Source organism: Balaenoptera borealis (genome assembly GCF_965194805.1).
Source record: "Balaenoptera borealis genome assembly, chromosome: 12".
In the NCBI taxonomy this organism is placed as follows: Eukaryota; Metazoa; Chordata; class Mammalia; order Artiodactyla; family Balaenopteridae; genus Balaenoptera; species Balaenoptera borealis.
Genome location: NC_138869.1, coordinates 42568905 through 42585105, shown reverse-complemented (window position 1 = coordinate 42585105; position 16201 = coordinate 42568905). Strand labels below are relative to the sequence as shown.

At 40.5% G+C, this 16201-nt stretch overlaps 1 protein-coding gene across 4 annotated transcripts in view; it reads left to right on the top strand.

Annotated features, from left to right (window-relative positions):
* Nucleotides 1-16201, top strand: part of RBM6 (RNA binding motif protein 6) — a 105284-nt gene that overhangs the window by 10225 nt on the left and 78858 nt on the right. For 3 of the 4 annotated variants that reach the window (XM_082346111.1, XM_082346110.1, XM_082346112.1), the window contains exons 2-3: nucleotides 10565-10672; nucleotides 14534-15812. In XM_082346111.1, the coding sequence (XP_082202237.1) occupies nucleotides 10629-10672; nucleotides 14534-15812 (1323 nt within the window). In that variant the 5' untranslated portion in view covers nucleotides 10565-10628. Of the gene's footprint in view, nucleotides 1-10564; nucleotides 10673-14533; nucleotides 15813-16201 lie in introns of those variants that run through there. The other variant, XM_082346114.1, reaches the window with a different exon arrangement.

Below are 16201 nucleotides of genomic sequence, written 5' to 3'. Positions count from 1 at the left end.
ATAAATAAATTTATTAAAAAAAAAAAAAAAGAGGTACTTAGAGTAGTCAAAATCATAAAGACAAAGTGGAACGGTGGTTGCCAAAGACTAGGTTAAGAGGGGAGTGGGGAGTACTGTTTAATGGGTACAGAGTTTCCGTTTTGCAAGATGAAAAAAGTTTTGTGGATGGATGGGGATGATATTTGCAAAACACTGTGTACTTAATCCCTCGTAACTGTATACTTAAAGATGGTTAAAATGGTAAACTTAAATTATTTTTAAAAAATGGGTCTTGTTGATTCTCCTTTTCCACTTCCTCTTTCTTACTAACCCTTCTCCCACTTCACCAAAAAGTCACCTTTGCATTTGAAATCTAACTGAAGTACACTGCCCCAGGGAGGATACCCTTTAGGACACCAAACAATGTTTATCTCATCCCCCATTGAAGGATATTTGGGTTGTTTCCATTTTTTTTTTAAGCTATTATGAATGAAGCTGTTGTGAACATTTTTGTAGAGGTCTTTTATTTTCATTTATCTTAGACAAATACTTCAGAAGTGGAATTGCTGGGTCATAGGGTAGTGTTTCTCAGGCCAGTTTCTAAAGTGGTTGTACAGTTTTGCATTCTTTTTGTGTGTGTGTGTGTGAACTTTTTTTTTTTTTTAATTTATTTATCTTATTTTATTTTTGGCTGCATTGGGTCTTCATTGCTGCACGCGGGGCTTTCTCTAGTTGCAGTGAAAGGGGGCTACTCTTCCTTGCCATGCCCGGGCGGCTTCTCTTGTTGCGGAGCACAGACTCTAGGTGCACAGCCTTCAGTAGTTGTGGCTCGTGGGTTCTAGATCGCAGACTCAGTAGTTGTGGCACACGGGCTCAGTAGTTGTGGCTCACGGGCTCTAGAGCGCAGGCTCAGTAGTTGTGGCACATGGGCTTAGTTGCTCCGTGGCATGTGGGATCTTCCCAGACCAGGGCTCGAACCCGTGTCCCCTGCATTGGCAGGCGGATTCTCAACCACTGCGCCACCAGTGAAGCTCTACAATTTTGCATTCTTTTGAGTAGTGTATGAGTTCTGATTGCTGGAAATCTTTGTGTATCTGATTTTGTGAATCTTTTTAATTTTAGCAATTCTAGTGAGTGTGTATTGGTATCTCATTCTGGTTTTAATCTTTTCCTTCTGACTAATAATAGGGAGCATTTGTCAGACATGTGTCGCAAATATTTACTCCCTGTTCTGTAGTTTACCCATTCATTTTTTTTAACAGTGTCTTTTGAAGAACAGATTTTGATTTTAATATTTTTCTTTATGGCTAATGCTTTCTGGGTCCTTTGTAAAAGTCTTTGCTGATACCAAGCTCAAAAATATTTTTCCTGTGTTTTCTTTTTTTTTTTTTTTGCCGTGCCTCTTGGCTTGCGGCATCTTAGTTCCCTGACCAGGGATTGAACCCAGGCCACCGCAGTGAAAGCGTGAAGTCTTAACCACTGGACCGCCAGGGAATTCCCGTGTTTTCTTTTAGAAACGTTATAGTTTTAGCTTCTACATTTATGTAGATCCACTTTTTTTTTTTAATTATTTATTTATTTATTTATTTATTTATTTATTTATTTATTTATGGCTGTGTTGGGTCTTCGTTTCTGTGCGAGGGCTTTCTCCAGTTGCGGCAAGTGGGGGCCACTCTTCATCGCGGTGCGCGGGCCTCTCACTATCGTGGCCTCTCTTGTTACGGAGCACAAGCTCCAGACGCGCAGGCTCAGCAATTGTGGCTCACGGGCCTAGTTGCTCCGTGGCATGTGGGATCCTCCCAGACCAGGGCTCGAACCCGTGTCCCCTGCATTGGTAGGCAGATTCTCAACCACTGCGCCACCAGGGAAGCCCTGTAGATCCACTTTTAATGTGGTATGATAGGAGGCAAAGCAAATGCCATCAATGGGGATTTAGGATATGATTCTGGAGAGGAAGCCTGAAAAATCGCTATTACATTTGAGGAGGAATCTTTTTTTTTTTTAACTTATTTTATTTTATTTACTTATTTTTGGCTGTGTTGGGTCTTCATTGCTGCTCATGGGCTTTCTCTAGTTGCAGTGAGCGGGGGCTACTCTTCACTGCGGTGCATGTGCTTCTCATTGCAGTGGTTTCTCTTGTTGCTGAACACGGCCTCCAGGGCGCGTGGGCTTCAGTAGTTGTGGCTTGCGGGCCCTAGAGCGCAGGCTCAGGAGTTGTGGTGCACAGGCTTAGTTGCTCCGTGGCATGTGGGATCTTCCCAGACCAGGCATCTAACCTGTGTCCCCTGCATTGGCAGGTGGATTCTTAACCACTGCGCCACCAGGAAAGTCCCGAGGACAAATGTTTTTAAGTGTAATTGAAATGAATACACTTACATTTTTTTAATGGGAATTTGCAGGGGTTGGGGGAGCAATGGTGCTTCCAGCAGTCACTAATTCTAGGTCCAATAGTGCATATTAAAGTTGCTGCTGTTTAAAAACTCATAGTTGGATCATAGTTGGGTAGGTGCTCACACCAATCCTTGCCTGTTGGTGCCCCCTTGATCCTCTTAGCTGAGTGTCCTGTTTGGCCCAAAGCATTTACTTTGGAAAAAATTAAGAGTGTTTAAAGCAGGAACAGGCTGCTATATACCACAGCTAAAACTAATGGAATAGTACCCCTGGTTCTGCTTTGTTGGCTTTTGGAACTGAAGTAATGAGTAAGAGGGGTGGCCCTGGGTATTGGTTTTATTTTGCTGGAGGTAAATTTCTTGGACATGTGCAGAATGGACCAGAGTGAAAGTATTTGCCGAGAATTTTTTTTTAAATTTATTTATTTAATTTATTTTTGTCTGCGTTGGGTCGTCATTGCTGTGCGCGGGCTTTCTCTAGTTGCGGTGAGTGGGGGCTACTCTTCGTTGCGGCAGGCGGGCTTTTCATTGCGGTGGCTTCTCTTGTTGCGGAGCATGGGCTCTAGGCATGCGGGCTTCAGTAGTTGTGGCACGTGGGCTCAGTAGTTGTGGCTCACAGGCTCAGGAGTGTAGGCTCAGTAGTTGTGGCGCACAGGCTTAGGTGCTCCGCGGCATGTGGGATCTTCCCGGACCAGGGCTTGAACCTGTGTCCCCTGCATTGGCAGGAGGATTCTTAGCCACTGTGCCACCAGGGAAGTCCCGCCAAGAATGTTTTTATTAATCAAGAGTCAAAGGCAGAGGAGGCTCAGAAACAATCAGCTAACATCATCATTCTAACCTTAAAGGCTGCTGACCCTGTACAATGGGGAGGCTTTATTCCCATACCCACTGGTTGGTTTCCAGGAAACCAAAGTCTTTATGTTCTGGGGGAGTATAATTGTAAAGCTGAAAATTAAAGGAATTGATGAGAAGGGCATCACTAGGAGTGCAATCCATAGTTTAATGTGATGCTTGCCATCTCTCAAGATTAACTGACCCCTGTTCAACCACTATTCATGTGAAATTACTTTTCAATTCAGCATTCAAAACTCTCATTTGAGTATCGTACAAAGTGAAGTAAGTCAGAGGAAAACAAATATCTTAGCATATGTGTGAAACGTAGAAAAATGGTACAGATGAACCTATTTGCAGGGCAGGAATAGAAACTCAGACGTAGAGACCGGACGTGTGGACATGGGGGGGAAGGGGAGGGTGGGATGAATTGGGAGATTAGGTTTGACATATATACACTACCATGTGTAAAATAGCTAGTGGGAACCTGCTTTATAGCACAGGGTGCTCAGCTCAGTGCTCTGTGATGACCTAGATGGGTGGGATGAGGGGGTAGGAAGGTCCAAGAGGGATATATGTATACATATAGCTGATTCATTTCACTGTACAGCAGAAAGTAACACAACATTGTAAAGCAATTATACTACAATAAAAACTAACAAACAAAAGCCTCTCATTTGACTATTTACTACTACCACCAAGATCTACACCTGCAGCAGCTTCACCTGGACTTACATCTCAGCCTTACTCACCACAGGGGCCCTCTTACTCATTGCTGTGTTGCATCTGTTAGGGGTGGGATCTGGGCATTTGAGGTGGCAGGCCTTCTCGTTCTCACTTGCATGTTCACCGCCAGGTACAGTTGTGTAATTAGTGTTATAGTACCACTTATTTTCAGAGTTAGGTGGTATGGCAGGTGACGTGTTATACATTCCTTAGTGGATTCTGACTTTCTTGGCTCCTGTCTTGCTGTGTATATCAACCAGTATCCCTCTGGGTTCTGATGAGCTTCAGCATTTAAAGCCTTAACCTGACATTCAGTTTATCCCGCAGTGCCAGTTCTGTTTACCAAAAGTAGCCCTGGCTCCATGCCAGTAACTCAAGAGTTTTTACCCATTTAAAGTTTAAGGATAGTTTATAACATCATTTCAGCCCCAAGACCTGTAATCATTTGCTTTGCTGGATTAAACTGTCTGAAGAATTCCAGCTATTCTGAGGAAAATTTTGGAGGGAACCACTACTAGATGTTTTTACATATCTTTGGCCCCATTCCCACCAGCAGTATATGAGGGTTCTAATTTCTCCAGATTCTTGTCAACTTATCTTTTTATTAGAGACACCCTAGTGGATATGAAGTGGTATCTTACTGTGGTTTTTTTGTTTGTTTGTTTGTTTTGGTTTTTTTAGTTTTTTGGCTTATGGGATCTTAGTTCCCCGACCAGGGATTGAACCTGGGCCACGGCATTGAAAGCACCGAGTCCTAACCACTGGACCACCGGGGAACTCCCCTTATTATGGTTTTGATGTGCATTTTCCTTATGGGTAATGTTGAGCATTTTTCCTGTGCTTATTGGCCTTTAAAAAGTTATCATCTTTGAAAAAAGAAAAAAAAAGTATCATCTTCGGAGAAATGTCTATTCATAGCCTTTGCCCATTTTAAAAATTGGGTTGTCATTTTGCTACTGAGTTATAAAATAGTTCTTTATGTATTCTAGATAAGGTCCCTTATCAAATATGATTTACACAAGTTTTCTCCTATTCTGTGGGCTGTCTTCACTTTCTTGATGGTGTCCTTTAAAGCACAAAATTTTAAGTTTTGATGATATCCAATTGATCTATTTTATTTTTCGTTTTGTTGCTTGTGCTTTTGGTATTCATCTTATCCAAGAAGCCATTTCTTAATCTAAGGTCATGAAGATTTATGCCTGTTCTAAGAATTTTATAGTTTTATCTCTTAAAACATTTAGGTCTTTGATCCATTTGTGTTAATTTTTATACATGACATGAAGTCGGGGTTAACTTTATTCTTCTGCATGGGGACATCCACTTGTCCCAGTATCATTTGTTGAAAAGACTGTTCTTTCTTCATTGAATTGTCTTAGAACTCTTGTCTAATACACTTGATCCTAAATGTGAGGGTTTGTTTCTGGACTCTCAATTCTGTTATATTGATCTTTGTTTATCCTTATGTCAGTGCCACACTGTCTTGATAACTGTAGCTTTGTTTTTTTGTTTTTTTTTAACTGAAGTATAATTGATTTACGATATCGTGTTCGTTTCAGGTATACAACACAGTGATTCAGTTTTTCGTACACACACACACACACACACACACACACATTCCTTTTCAGATTCTTTTCCCTTATAGGTTATTGAAAAATACCGAGTATAGTTCCCTGTGCTATACAGTAGGTCCTTGTTGGTCATCTATTTTATATATAGTATTGTGTATATGTTAATCCCAACCTCCTAATTTATCCCTCCCTGCACCCCCCCTTCCCCATTGGTAACAATAAGTCTGTTTTCTATGTCTGTGAGTTGCTTTCTGTTTTGTAAATAAGTTCATTTATATCATTTATACCATTTTTTTAAGATTCCACATAGTAATGATATCATATGATATTTGTCTTTCTCTTTCTGGCTTACCTCACTTAGAATGATAATCTAAATGTTGCTGCAAATGGCATTATTTCGTTCTTTTTTATGGCTGAGTAATATTCCATTGTATATGTATATACTACATCTTCTTTATCCATTCATGTGTCAATGGACATTTAGGTTGCTTGTAGTTAAGTTTTAGAATCAGGAAATGTGAGTCCCCTAACTTTGTAGTATGTGTTCTTTTCTATTTTGCACAGATGATACCATATTACAAATAATATTTTGCACATATTTTTAAACTTAATATATAATAGTTTATCCTATATAAATTAACATAGCTATTTCATTTTTTGAGAGTTGCATAGCATTTCAGTAGTACAAATATATTTTGTTGATGTAATTTAGATTTTATAATCTTCTGCTATTACAAACAGTGCTGCACTATGTACCTTTGTAAACATGTCACCTCAGATTGTAAGTTTCTAGAGATTGAATTCCTAGAAGAGGAACTAGAATGTCAGAAGTAATGTGCATTTAAAATTTTGTGAATTCTACAGTTTATGTAGAAGGAAAACTATGGAAAACTGTAGAATTTTTCCTTATGTTATTGATGTCTAACTTTATCCTGTTTTGGTTAGAGAGGATACTTTGTATGGTTATTTATCTTATAAAATCTATTGAGGCTTGTTTGTGGCCCAGCAAATGGTCCATCCTGAAGAATATCCCATGTGCACTTGACAAGATGTGATTCTGCTATTGTTGGGTGGAGTGTTCTGTATGTGTCAATTAGATGTGTTTGGTTTATTGTGCTAAGTTCTCTATTTTCTTACTTATATACTGTCTGGTTGATCAATTCATTATTCAAAGTGAGGTTTGAAGTTTCCAACTGTTATAGAACTGTCTACTTCTCCCTTCAGTTTCTTTCAGTTTTTGCTTCATATATTTTGAGGGTCTGTTATTAGGCTTATAATGTTTATGATTTATTTTCTTGTGTTTTTTTAACCTTTAAATTAATATATAATGTCCTTTGTCTTTTGTACCTTTTTTTTTAATGCATTTTAAATTTATTTATTTATTTATTTTGGCTGTGTTGGATCTTCGTTTCTGTGCGAGGGCTTTCTCTAGTTGTGGCAAGCGGGGGCCACTCTTCATCGAGGTGCGCGGGCCTCTCACTGTCGCAGCCTCCCCTGTTGCGGAGCACAGGCTCCAGATGCGCAGGCTCAGTAGTTGTGGCTCATGGGCCCAGTTGCTCCGCGGCATGTGGGATCTTCCCAGACCAGGGCTCGAACCTGTGTCCCCTGAACTGGCAGGCAGATTCTTAACCACTGCGCCACCAGGGAAGTCCCCCTTCCCTCTGTTACTGATGTCACAGATAACATCTTTATAAATTGTGTCCCATTAACCTAGATTAATAATTGTTTTTTATGCATTTGTCTTTTAAATCATGTAGAAAGTAAAAACTGGAGTTAAAAATCAAAGTTACAATAATACTAGCTTTTATAATTGCTCTTGCTTTTTTAATCTTTACTGAAGATCTTTATTTCTTCATATGGCTTCAAGTTACTGTTTGACTTTCTTTCATTTCAACCTGAAGAACTTTTGGCATTTCTTGCAGGGCCCATCTACTGGTAACAAATTCCCTCAGCTTTTGCTTATCAGGAAATGTCTTGATTTCTTCCTCATTTTTTTTTTTTTTTCCCCACGCTAAGTGGCATGCGGGATCTTAGTTCCCTGACCAGGGATTGAACCCGTGCCCCCTGCAGTGGAAGCACAGAGTCTTAACCACTGGACTGCCAGGGAAGTCCCTCTTTCTCATTTTTGAAGGAGAGTTTTGCTAGATATAGAATTCTTTTCCTATACCATTTTTGCAAAGGCTATATTCCTTGTTAAGTGTGATCACTGACACCTGTTCTTTTAGCCTTTGTTCATCCAATGTGTTAACCAAGATTTCCTTGAATACTAGGAGCTCAAACAAATAAAACAAAAATGAACAAAAAACACACCAACAAAAATAAGAGAAAGAAAACCCCACCTCTCTTTGTTTTTGCAGATTGGTTCTGTGCTGGGGCCATTCCTTCAACACTTAGCTAGGCTTGCTCTGAACCTAGAGATCAGCCTGAGGTGAAAGCTTAGAGTCTTCTCAGGTTTTGTCTGATCATGTGTCTGGGTATGCTTGTGGTGTTCTAAGTTTTCTCATATACATGGTGCCTTGGAATGTCCTAACTTCCCAAAGTGTTTTCACCCCAACCTCTCCATATCTGTGAGTCTGTAGTCTGCTTTGCAGCTTTTATTAGCAGTGCCTGCCGCTTTTCACCCCGGAGTTCTGAGTTAGGTAGAACAGAGGCAAGTACCTTGCATCAGTCTTCAGATGGCCCCCGTACAGATTAGAACAAATGTACACAATAATTTACAAATCAGGTTTCCCTTGGGTTTAGGGAGAGAGCTGAAAACTGGGCTGCCTTCAAGACAAAAACCACTGCCATGCTGGGGTGAGGGTGGGGCAAGGATCAGTAAAAACAGCACAAAACTTTCCTATTATTTTGAGGATGACTTTTTCATTTTTTATTCTTTTTTAAAAATATTTATTTATTTGGCTGCGCCTGGTCTTAGTTGCGGCACGTGGGATCTTTATTGTGGCACGTGGGATCTTTGTTGCAGCATTCGGCATCTAGTCCCGCTGACCAGGGATTGAACCCAGGCGCCCTGCGTTGGGAGCACGGGATCTTAACTACTGGACCACCAGGGAAGTTCTGAGGATGACTTTTTCTTGATTGAGTGTTCACTTGGTTGTTGTAAAGCTTTGACTGTTTTCTAAAGCTACAACAAAGTTGGTTCAGACTGCTTGTTTTTTGATGTTTCTGTGGAGGAATGAGGCTTTGGAATTTCATAGTCTGCTGTTTTGCTGACATGTGGGTTGTGTTTTCACTCTCTTGATAGTGTACTTGGATTCACAAAACGTTTTCAATTTCGATGAAGTCTACTTTATTTTTTCTTTTGTTGTCATAGTAAGAAACCATTGCCAAATTCCAAGGTCATAAAAGTTTGTCTCTTTTGGGGAATTCCCTGGTGGTCCAGTGGTTAGGACTTGGCTCGTTCACTGCCTAGGCCCAGGTTCAATCGGGGAACTAGGCTCCCACAGTCCTCGTGGTATGGCAAAAAAAAAAAAAAAAAAAAAAAAGTTTGCCTCTTTTTTAGTAGCTGGAGCACAGGTCCTGTGATGATTTCTCAGCCTTAGGTTACATGCCCATCTTCAAAGCAATCACTGTGGTGAGGTAATAGACTATTCTTTTCTTTCTTTTTTTTTTTTAATTTTTATTTACTTTTTGGCTGCTCTGCTTGTCATGTGGGATCTTAGTTCCCCCACCAGGGACTGAACTTGTGCCCCCTGCATTGGAAGCTCGGAGTCTTAACCACTGGGCAGCCAGGGAAGTCCCAGTAATAGACTATTCTGATTGGCCAGGCTGAATAGAGTAGGATCAGCCGCACAGACTGAGAGTGGTGTTTATGCTAAGGTGCTGTTTCCGAAAAGGAAGATAGAATGGGTGCCAGAAAAATTAGTAAATATATTATGAAGCATTCTTAGTACATTGAGAAGTTGATGGTGCCCTAGAGTGCACATTTTAAATTTAAAATGTATTTTTCTTGCTATAAATTAATATGTAAATGTTTTTTTTTTAAAGATCTGGCATATATTTCCTGACTACTTTTTTTTTTAAATTAATTAATTAATTTATTTTTGACTGTGTTGGGTCTTCGTTTCTGTGTAAGGGCTTTCTCTAGTTGTGGCAAGCAGGGGCCACTCTTCATCGCGGTGCGCGGACTTCTCACTATCGCGGCCTCTCTTGTTGCGGAGCACAGGCTCCAGACGCGCAGGCTCAGTAGTTGTGGCTCACGGGCCCAGTTGCTCTGCGGCATGTGGGATCTTCCCAGACCAGGGCTTGAACCCGTGTCCCCTGCATTAGCAGGCAGATTCCCAACCACTGCGCCACCAGGGAAGCCCAATATGTAAATGTTTAAAAGTGACTTCCAGGGCTTCCCTGGTGGCACAGTGGTTGAGAATCTGCCTGCCAATGCAGGGGACACGGGTTCGAGCCCTGGTCTGGGAAGATCCCACATGCCGCGGAGCAATAAGGCCCGTGAGCCACAACTATTGAGCCTGCACGTCTGGAGCCTGTGCTCCGCAGCAACAGAGGCTGCGACAGTGAGAGGCCCGTGCACCGCGATGAAGAGTGGCCCCTGCTTGCCACAACTAGAGAAAGCCCTTACACAGAAACGAAGACCCAACACAGCCATAAATAAATAAATAAATAAATTAAAAAAAAAAAAAAGTGACTTCCAGGGCTTCCCTGGTGGCGCAGTGGTTGGGAATCCGCCTGCCAATGCAGAGGACACGGGTTCAGGCCCTGCTCTGGGAAGATCCCGCATGCCGCGGAGCAGCTGAGCCCGTGAGCCACAACTACTGAAGCCTGCGCGCCTGGGGCCCGTGTTCCGCAGCAGGGGAGGCCACTGCAATGAGAAGCCCGCACACTGCAACGACGAGTGGCCCCCGCTCGCCACAACTGGAGGAGGCCCGCATGCAGCAACGAGGACCCAACGCAGCCAGAATAAATAAATAAAATTTTTAAAAAATAAATAAATAAATAAAAGTGACTTCCAAAAGTATACCTGCTGATGTGGTCCCTGATAAGCCAAACAGGAGGAAGTTGGTTTAGTCTTTACTTCATGTTCCAATGTACTCATTTTTTGTGGTTTGTTTTGTACAGGTACTGTGATAACCAGAGTTTGTAGCAAGGATCTACTTATTGGACCCTCTTGACATATAAAGAGATGTGGGGGGATTCTCGATCTACTAACAGAACAGGACCTTTTCGGTAAGTCTTAAAATTTGAATATTGAAATGTCAGTTTTTAATGATACAGTATAACATTTTTGGCCTACCATAAAGAGGGATATTTTCTAGAAATAGCTCTGATTTTTTAAAAATAGAAACTATTTAAAAATTTTCTAGTCATTTCTAAAGTGATTGTGAGACTAAATACCCAGCATGCCAAGTGTTTTAGCATTTTTAAAAGCATTAACAAAATCCCCCAATTTCTAAAAATATTTTTTGTCTCTTTTAGCAAAGTAATACATACTTGATTAATAAGGAAAGCTAGTAAAAAATGTACATAAATGTTTATAAATGTATGTAAATGTTTCATTAAATTCAGTAATTTATGTCTAGAATCCAGAGCTCTGTCTTTCCTGTGACACATTGTGTTTCAGCTACCAAAAATAGTTCTGAAAAAGAAAAATTACTCGATGCAATTTTCTAAGCTGCATTTCAATTTTAAATGTTACTAGGTACAAAGATAAGTGGAGAAGGTGGTACCGTTCAGTTGTAAATGGATTATATTTTAGATTTGTGGGGAGTTAATTTTTTATAGCCAGTATAATAAACACTGATGATGGTATTTTAAAACTTTTGCATTGTGTTTACAATTGGAATATGATTGTAATGGCTTTAGTTGGTATATGGCAAAGAAATCTGACCTTTAAAGCTATACATTAAAAAATATTTATGCTCCAGGGAATTCCCTGGTGGTCCAGTAGTTAGGACTCCACACTCTCACTGCCAAGGGCCTGGGTTGAGTCCCTGGTCGGGGAACTAAAATCCCACAAGCCACGCGGTGTGGCAAAAAAAAAATTTATGTTCTAATTGAAACTTCTGTTACTAGTAAATTTTCTTTTTGATTGGCAGTCTGCAGGATCTTCTTGTGCAAATTCAACAGATGTTTTATTATTTTGAAGCTTGGGGTTCCAATGAAAAATTTAGGGAGAGAACTAAGTTTTAAAAAATCCATATAATATTTAGTAAAACTAGTTTCATGAATAAAGGGGTCTTTACTTTTTGCTTAGCAGTCTTTAAATTAAAGCAGTGGTGGTGATGCTGGTTATGTTTTTCCTTTCAAAATATTAAGGTCTGGATCAGTGGTCAACAACAACAGGTTGTATAGCCTGGAGCTTGTTTTTGTTTTATTGGAACATAGCCCTGATCATTCATTTACAAATTGTCTGTGATTGCTTTCATGCTGCAATGGCAGAGTTGAATAGTTCTGACAGAAACTGCAAAGCCTAATGTAATTACTGTCTGACTCTTTATGGAAAAAGTTTGCAGATCCCTAGTCTAGATTAGTGAGTTTGTACTTTAACATTTAAAAATCTCTCCTTTTTACTTATATTTATGGATAATTATTTGTAAGTAAGGCTGTTTCCTGTAAGCCTTCAGGAATGTTAGGTAACTTTAGCTCTATTGCATCACTTAAAAATTTTTTTCAGAACATTTTCTCTTTGAATTTATTATTTAAAATTGTATTTCCCCACCTTAATTTTAGTTTAAATGTAAGTCATTACATGCTATTTTTTAAGATCTTTGACCAGAAAGAGATATAGTTTATATAGCATAACTTTTGGGGGGACTAATTTGGGTGAAAAAGGTATCTTGCAGGAAAATAATTTTGTATTTATTTTAACAACTCGTCTTCTTAAAATTTTTTAAAATTTGGTTGAAAATGATTTTCATAGCCACTGCTATTTTATACTAATAGAAGTGTTTCTTGAATAGTCTACATAAAATACAGTTCTAAGAACCCTAGTACAGTGGTTACTCTAGATCTCTTTGATCTTCTCCACTTAAGAGGGTAAGGTAATCCTTAGGGTAGTATTCAAAGACACTGTTGGATGTGTTCTGGTCAGAGAACATGTAGATTTAGATACCTCAGCACTCAGCCTGTGAGTGTCTGCTGAGGCTTAAGTCTTCCTGCAATCTAACTATTGGGATTTTTTTTTTTATTATTAATTTTTAAATTTTTTGTCTGTGTTGGGTCTTTGTTGCGGTGCACGGGCTTCTCATTGCAGTGGCGTCTCTTGTTGCGGAGCACGGGCTTTAGGTGCGCGGGCTTCAGTAGTTGCAGCGCGTGGGCTCAGTTTTTGTGGCTCGCAGGCTCTAGAGCACAGGCTCAATAGTTATGGCGCATGGGCTTAGTTGCTCCACGGCATGTGGGACCTTCCTGGAAGAGGGCTCGAACCCGTGTCCCCTGCATTGGCAGGCGGATTCTTAACCACTGCGCCGCCAGTGAAGTCCCTAACCATTGGGATTTGAATGATTTTAAATATGGGTGACACCAGAATTAGTGGTAATGTCTTAATTTTAGTGTTATATTGTATTATTTATGAAGAACATTTAAACATTGCTTCTCTTATGATGAACCCCATAGATATAACTAATGTTAATAGGAGCTGATGGAAGTTACCATGTCCTGAAAATCCATTAAATATGCATCATTCAACTGTTTAGGTTACTATTGTTAAATTCCTATTACTTTTTGGAAAGGGTTTGGCATTGTAACTGTTTCTCTTGCACTGAGTAACCCAGAAGCGGTTGTCTGTTGAATCTTTCTATAGCAGTGTAGTCTGAGTTCAGAAGGGTCATGTAATAGAACCTGTATATTCTGGAAGGAGAGAACTGAGTTGGACTTGATCTCTTAATACTTTTGTTTTTACTTTTTTTTTTACTGCTTTGTAAAACTGTTTTGTTTTACTGCTAAAAAGGAGGTAACCATTCAGATCATTTCATGTTTTCCTTTTTCATGCCCTTCTCTCCCCTCCCCTTGAAGCTCAGTATCCTAGGTACCTAATTGCCTATTTAAATTTCCTAATCTTTTACCAAAGTCAAAACATATAAAATGGTCTGGAGCTTAAGACAAAGGGAGGAAGTTAGGTAGTATGAAAGATTGGGCCAATTCTCATTTATCTCTTGAGTTCTGTAAACTGAGAATGCGAATTTAATACTATGCTTATTTTAAAATATATTGTATTACCATGAAAAATTAGATGAGGCATTAGAATCTAGAAAATCAGCTTTTTTTTTGGGACCTGGTGATAATGCTTGAAGGCCTAATGCTCTCTCTAGGTCCCTTTCAGTATTAAGCTCCTGGATGCTGTTGCTTGGTTTAGTCGACTTAACACATGCTTTGTGGCATGATTCATGCTGCCTTCTGAGATACCCTTGAGTAGTTACAATAACAGGACCCAGGTGAGAGCAGTTCTAGGTGGAGCCACTGTAGAACGAGGATTTAGATGCAGCCAGGGCTGATGCTCAGCTGGTGAACACTGGTGTACTCCTAGTGATTTACAGCCAGTGTTTCTTCATTTTGGGCCTGCATCCATTCTGACTGGGTGGTGTCCATACTGTGGCTGTAATCAAATATTTTGGAATGTTACTCCTGTATGCACCAATGAGAAAGACACCTCCTGAAACCTACTGTATAAAATTTACAGTGCATTGGTTTTTCTGATGTATAGGAATCATCATGCTGATCTTGGAATTCTAAGTTCCCTGGCTATAGGAAATGGAAATTTTTGTAGAGTGTCACCATTGCTAGCTTATCTGGTGTTGCGGATTTTCCCCGTTGCAGGACTGGGTGAAAGCTTTTTCTGCAGCAGTCATGTTGAAAACCTTGTGTTGACTTTCCTCGTGTTCTGAAATGGGAATATAAAAGTTTACTACACCACTTCGTCTTAAAATAGCAAAACATTGCTGTTTTCTGCAGATCTAGGACCTTGTTACAGAACTCTGCCAAAAAAAAAAAAATGTTTGCGGAAGAATGTGCTGTTGATTAGAGAAGAATATGCTGGTGTGTAGATTTCAAACTCTCTGGACAATATGAATAACACTGTCTTTGTTTCTACAGTGGGAGCCAAGAAGAAAGGTTTGCTCCGGGGTGGAACAGGGATTATCCTCCTCCTCCCCTTAAGAGTCATGCTCAAGAGAGACACTCTGGCAACTTTCCTGGCAGAGATTCACTTCCCTTTGATTTCCAGGGGCATTCGGGGCCTCCCTTTGCAAATGTAGAGGAGCATTCTTTCAGCTATGGAGCTAGAGACGGACAGCATGGTGACTATCGAGGAGGGGAGGGACCTGGACATGATTTCAGGGGGGGAGATTTTTCATCTTCTGATTTCCAGAGCAGAGATTCATCACAGTTGGACTTCAGAAGTAGGGACATACATTCTGGGGATTTTCGCGATAGAGAAGGACCACCTATGGACTATAGGGGTGGAGATGGTACTTCTATGGATTATAGAGGTAGGGAGACATCTCACATGAACTACAGAGACAGGGATGCTCATACTGTTGACTTTAGAGGTAGGGATGCTCCTCCACCTGACTTCAGGGGCCGGGGCACTTATGATTTAGATTTTAGAGGCCGGGATGGATCCCATGCAGATTTTAGGGGAAGGGATTTATCAGATTTGGATTTCAGGGCCAGAGATCAGTCACGTTCTGATTTTAGGAATAGAGATGTATCTGATTTGGACTTCAGGGACAAAGACGGAACACAGATGGACTTTAGAGGCCGAGGTTCAGGTACTAGTGATCTAGACTTTAGGGACAGGGATACACCACATTCAGATTTCAGAGGTAGACACCGGTCCAGGACTGATCAGGATTTTAGGGGCAGAGAGGTGGGACCTTGTATGGAATTTAAAGATAGGGAGATGCCCTCTGTGGATCCAAATATTTTGGATTACATTCAGCCCTCTACACAAGATAGAGAACATTCTGGTATGAATGTGAACAAGAGAGAAGAATCTGCACATGACCATACAACAGAAAGGCCTGCTTTTGGCATTCAGAAGGGAGAATTTGAGCATTCAGAAACAAGAGAAGGAGAAACACAAGGTGTAGCTTTTGAACATGAGTCTCCACCAGACTTTCAGACCAGCCAAAGTCCACTTCAAGACCAGGACAAGTCACAGCTTTCTGGAGGTGAACAACAGAGTTCGGATGCTGGTATGTTTAAAGAAGAAGGTGGTCTGGACTTCCTTGGCCGGCAAGACACTGATTACAGAAGCATGGAGTACCGTGATGTGGATCACAGGCTTCCAGGAAGCCAGATATTTGGCTATGGCCAGAGCAAGTCTTTTCCAGAGGGCAAAACTTCCCAAGATGCCCAACGGGACCTTCAGGTATGTTAATGGAATGGATTGCTTTTTTGAATTTTGCTTTTTCATAAAACTTTTCTGAAGGGTGAAGTGTAGAGTCCAGGACCATTAGTCCTAGGTCTTAACTTTGTACAGCCATTAAAAAGCAAGATTTGTATTCAGTGTACATCTCTAGAGAAAGGGCCCTCAGTTCAGATCATATTTTTGATGTGTGTCTCTTCATTATTTTGCTTGATGGTACTGATTGAAATGCTTTGGGATAATTTAGTTTGAAAGCATTTGTCTTTGGGAGTTGGTTCTCTCTCAACTCTTGCATAGTCAGGCCTGTGGCTGTTTAGGGTTCATTTTCTTATTTAAACTCCTTTAGAGAATACCTAGGATATAGAGGTAGAGAATACCTAGTTATGAGGAGG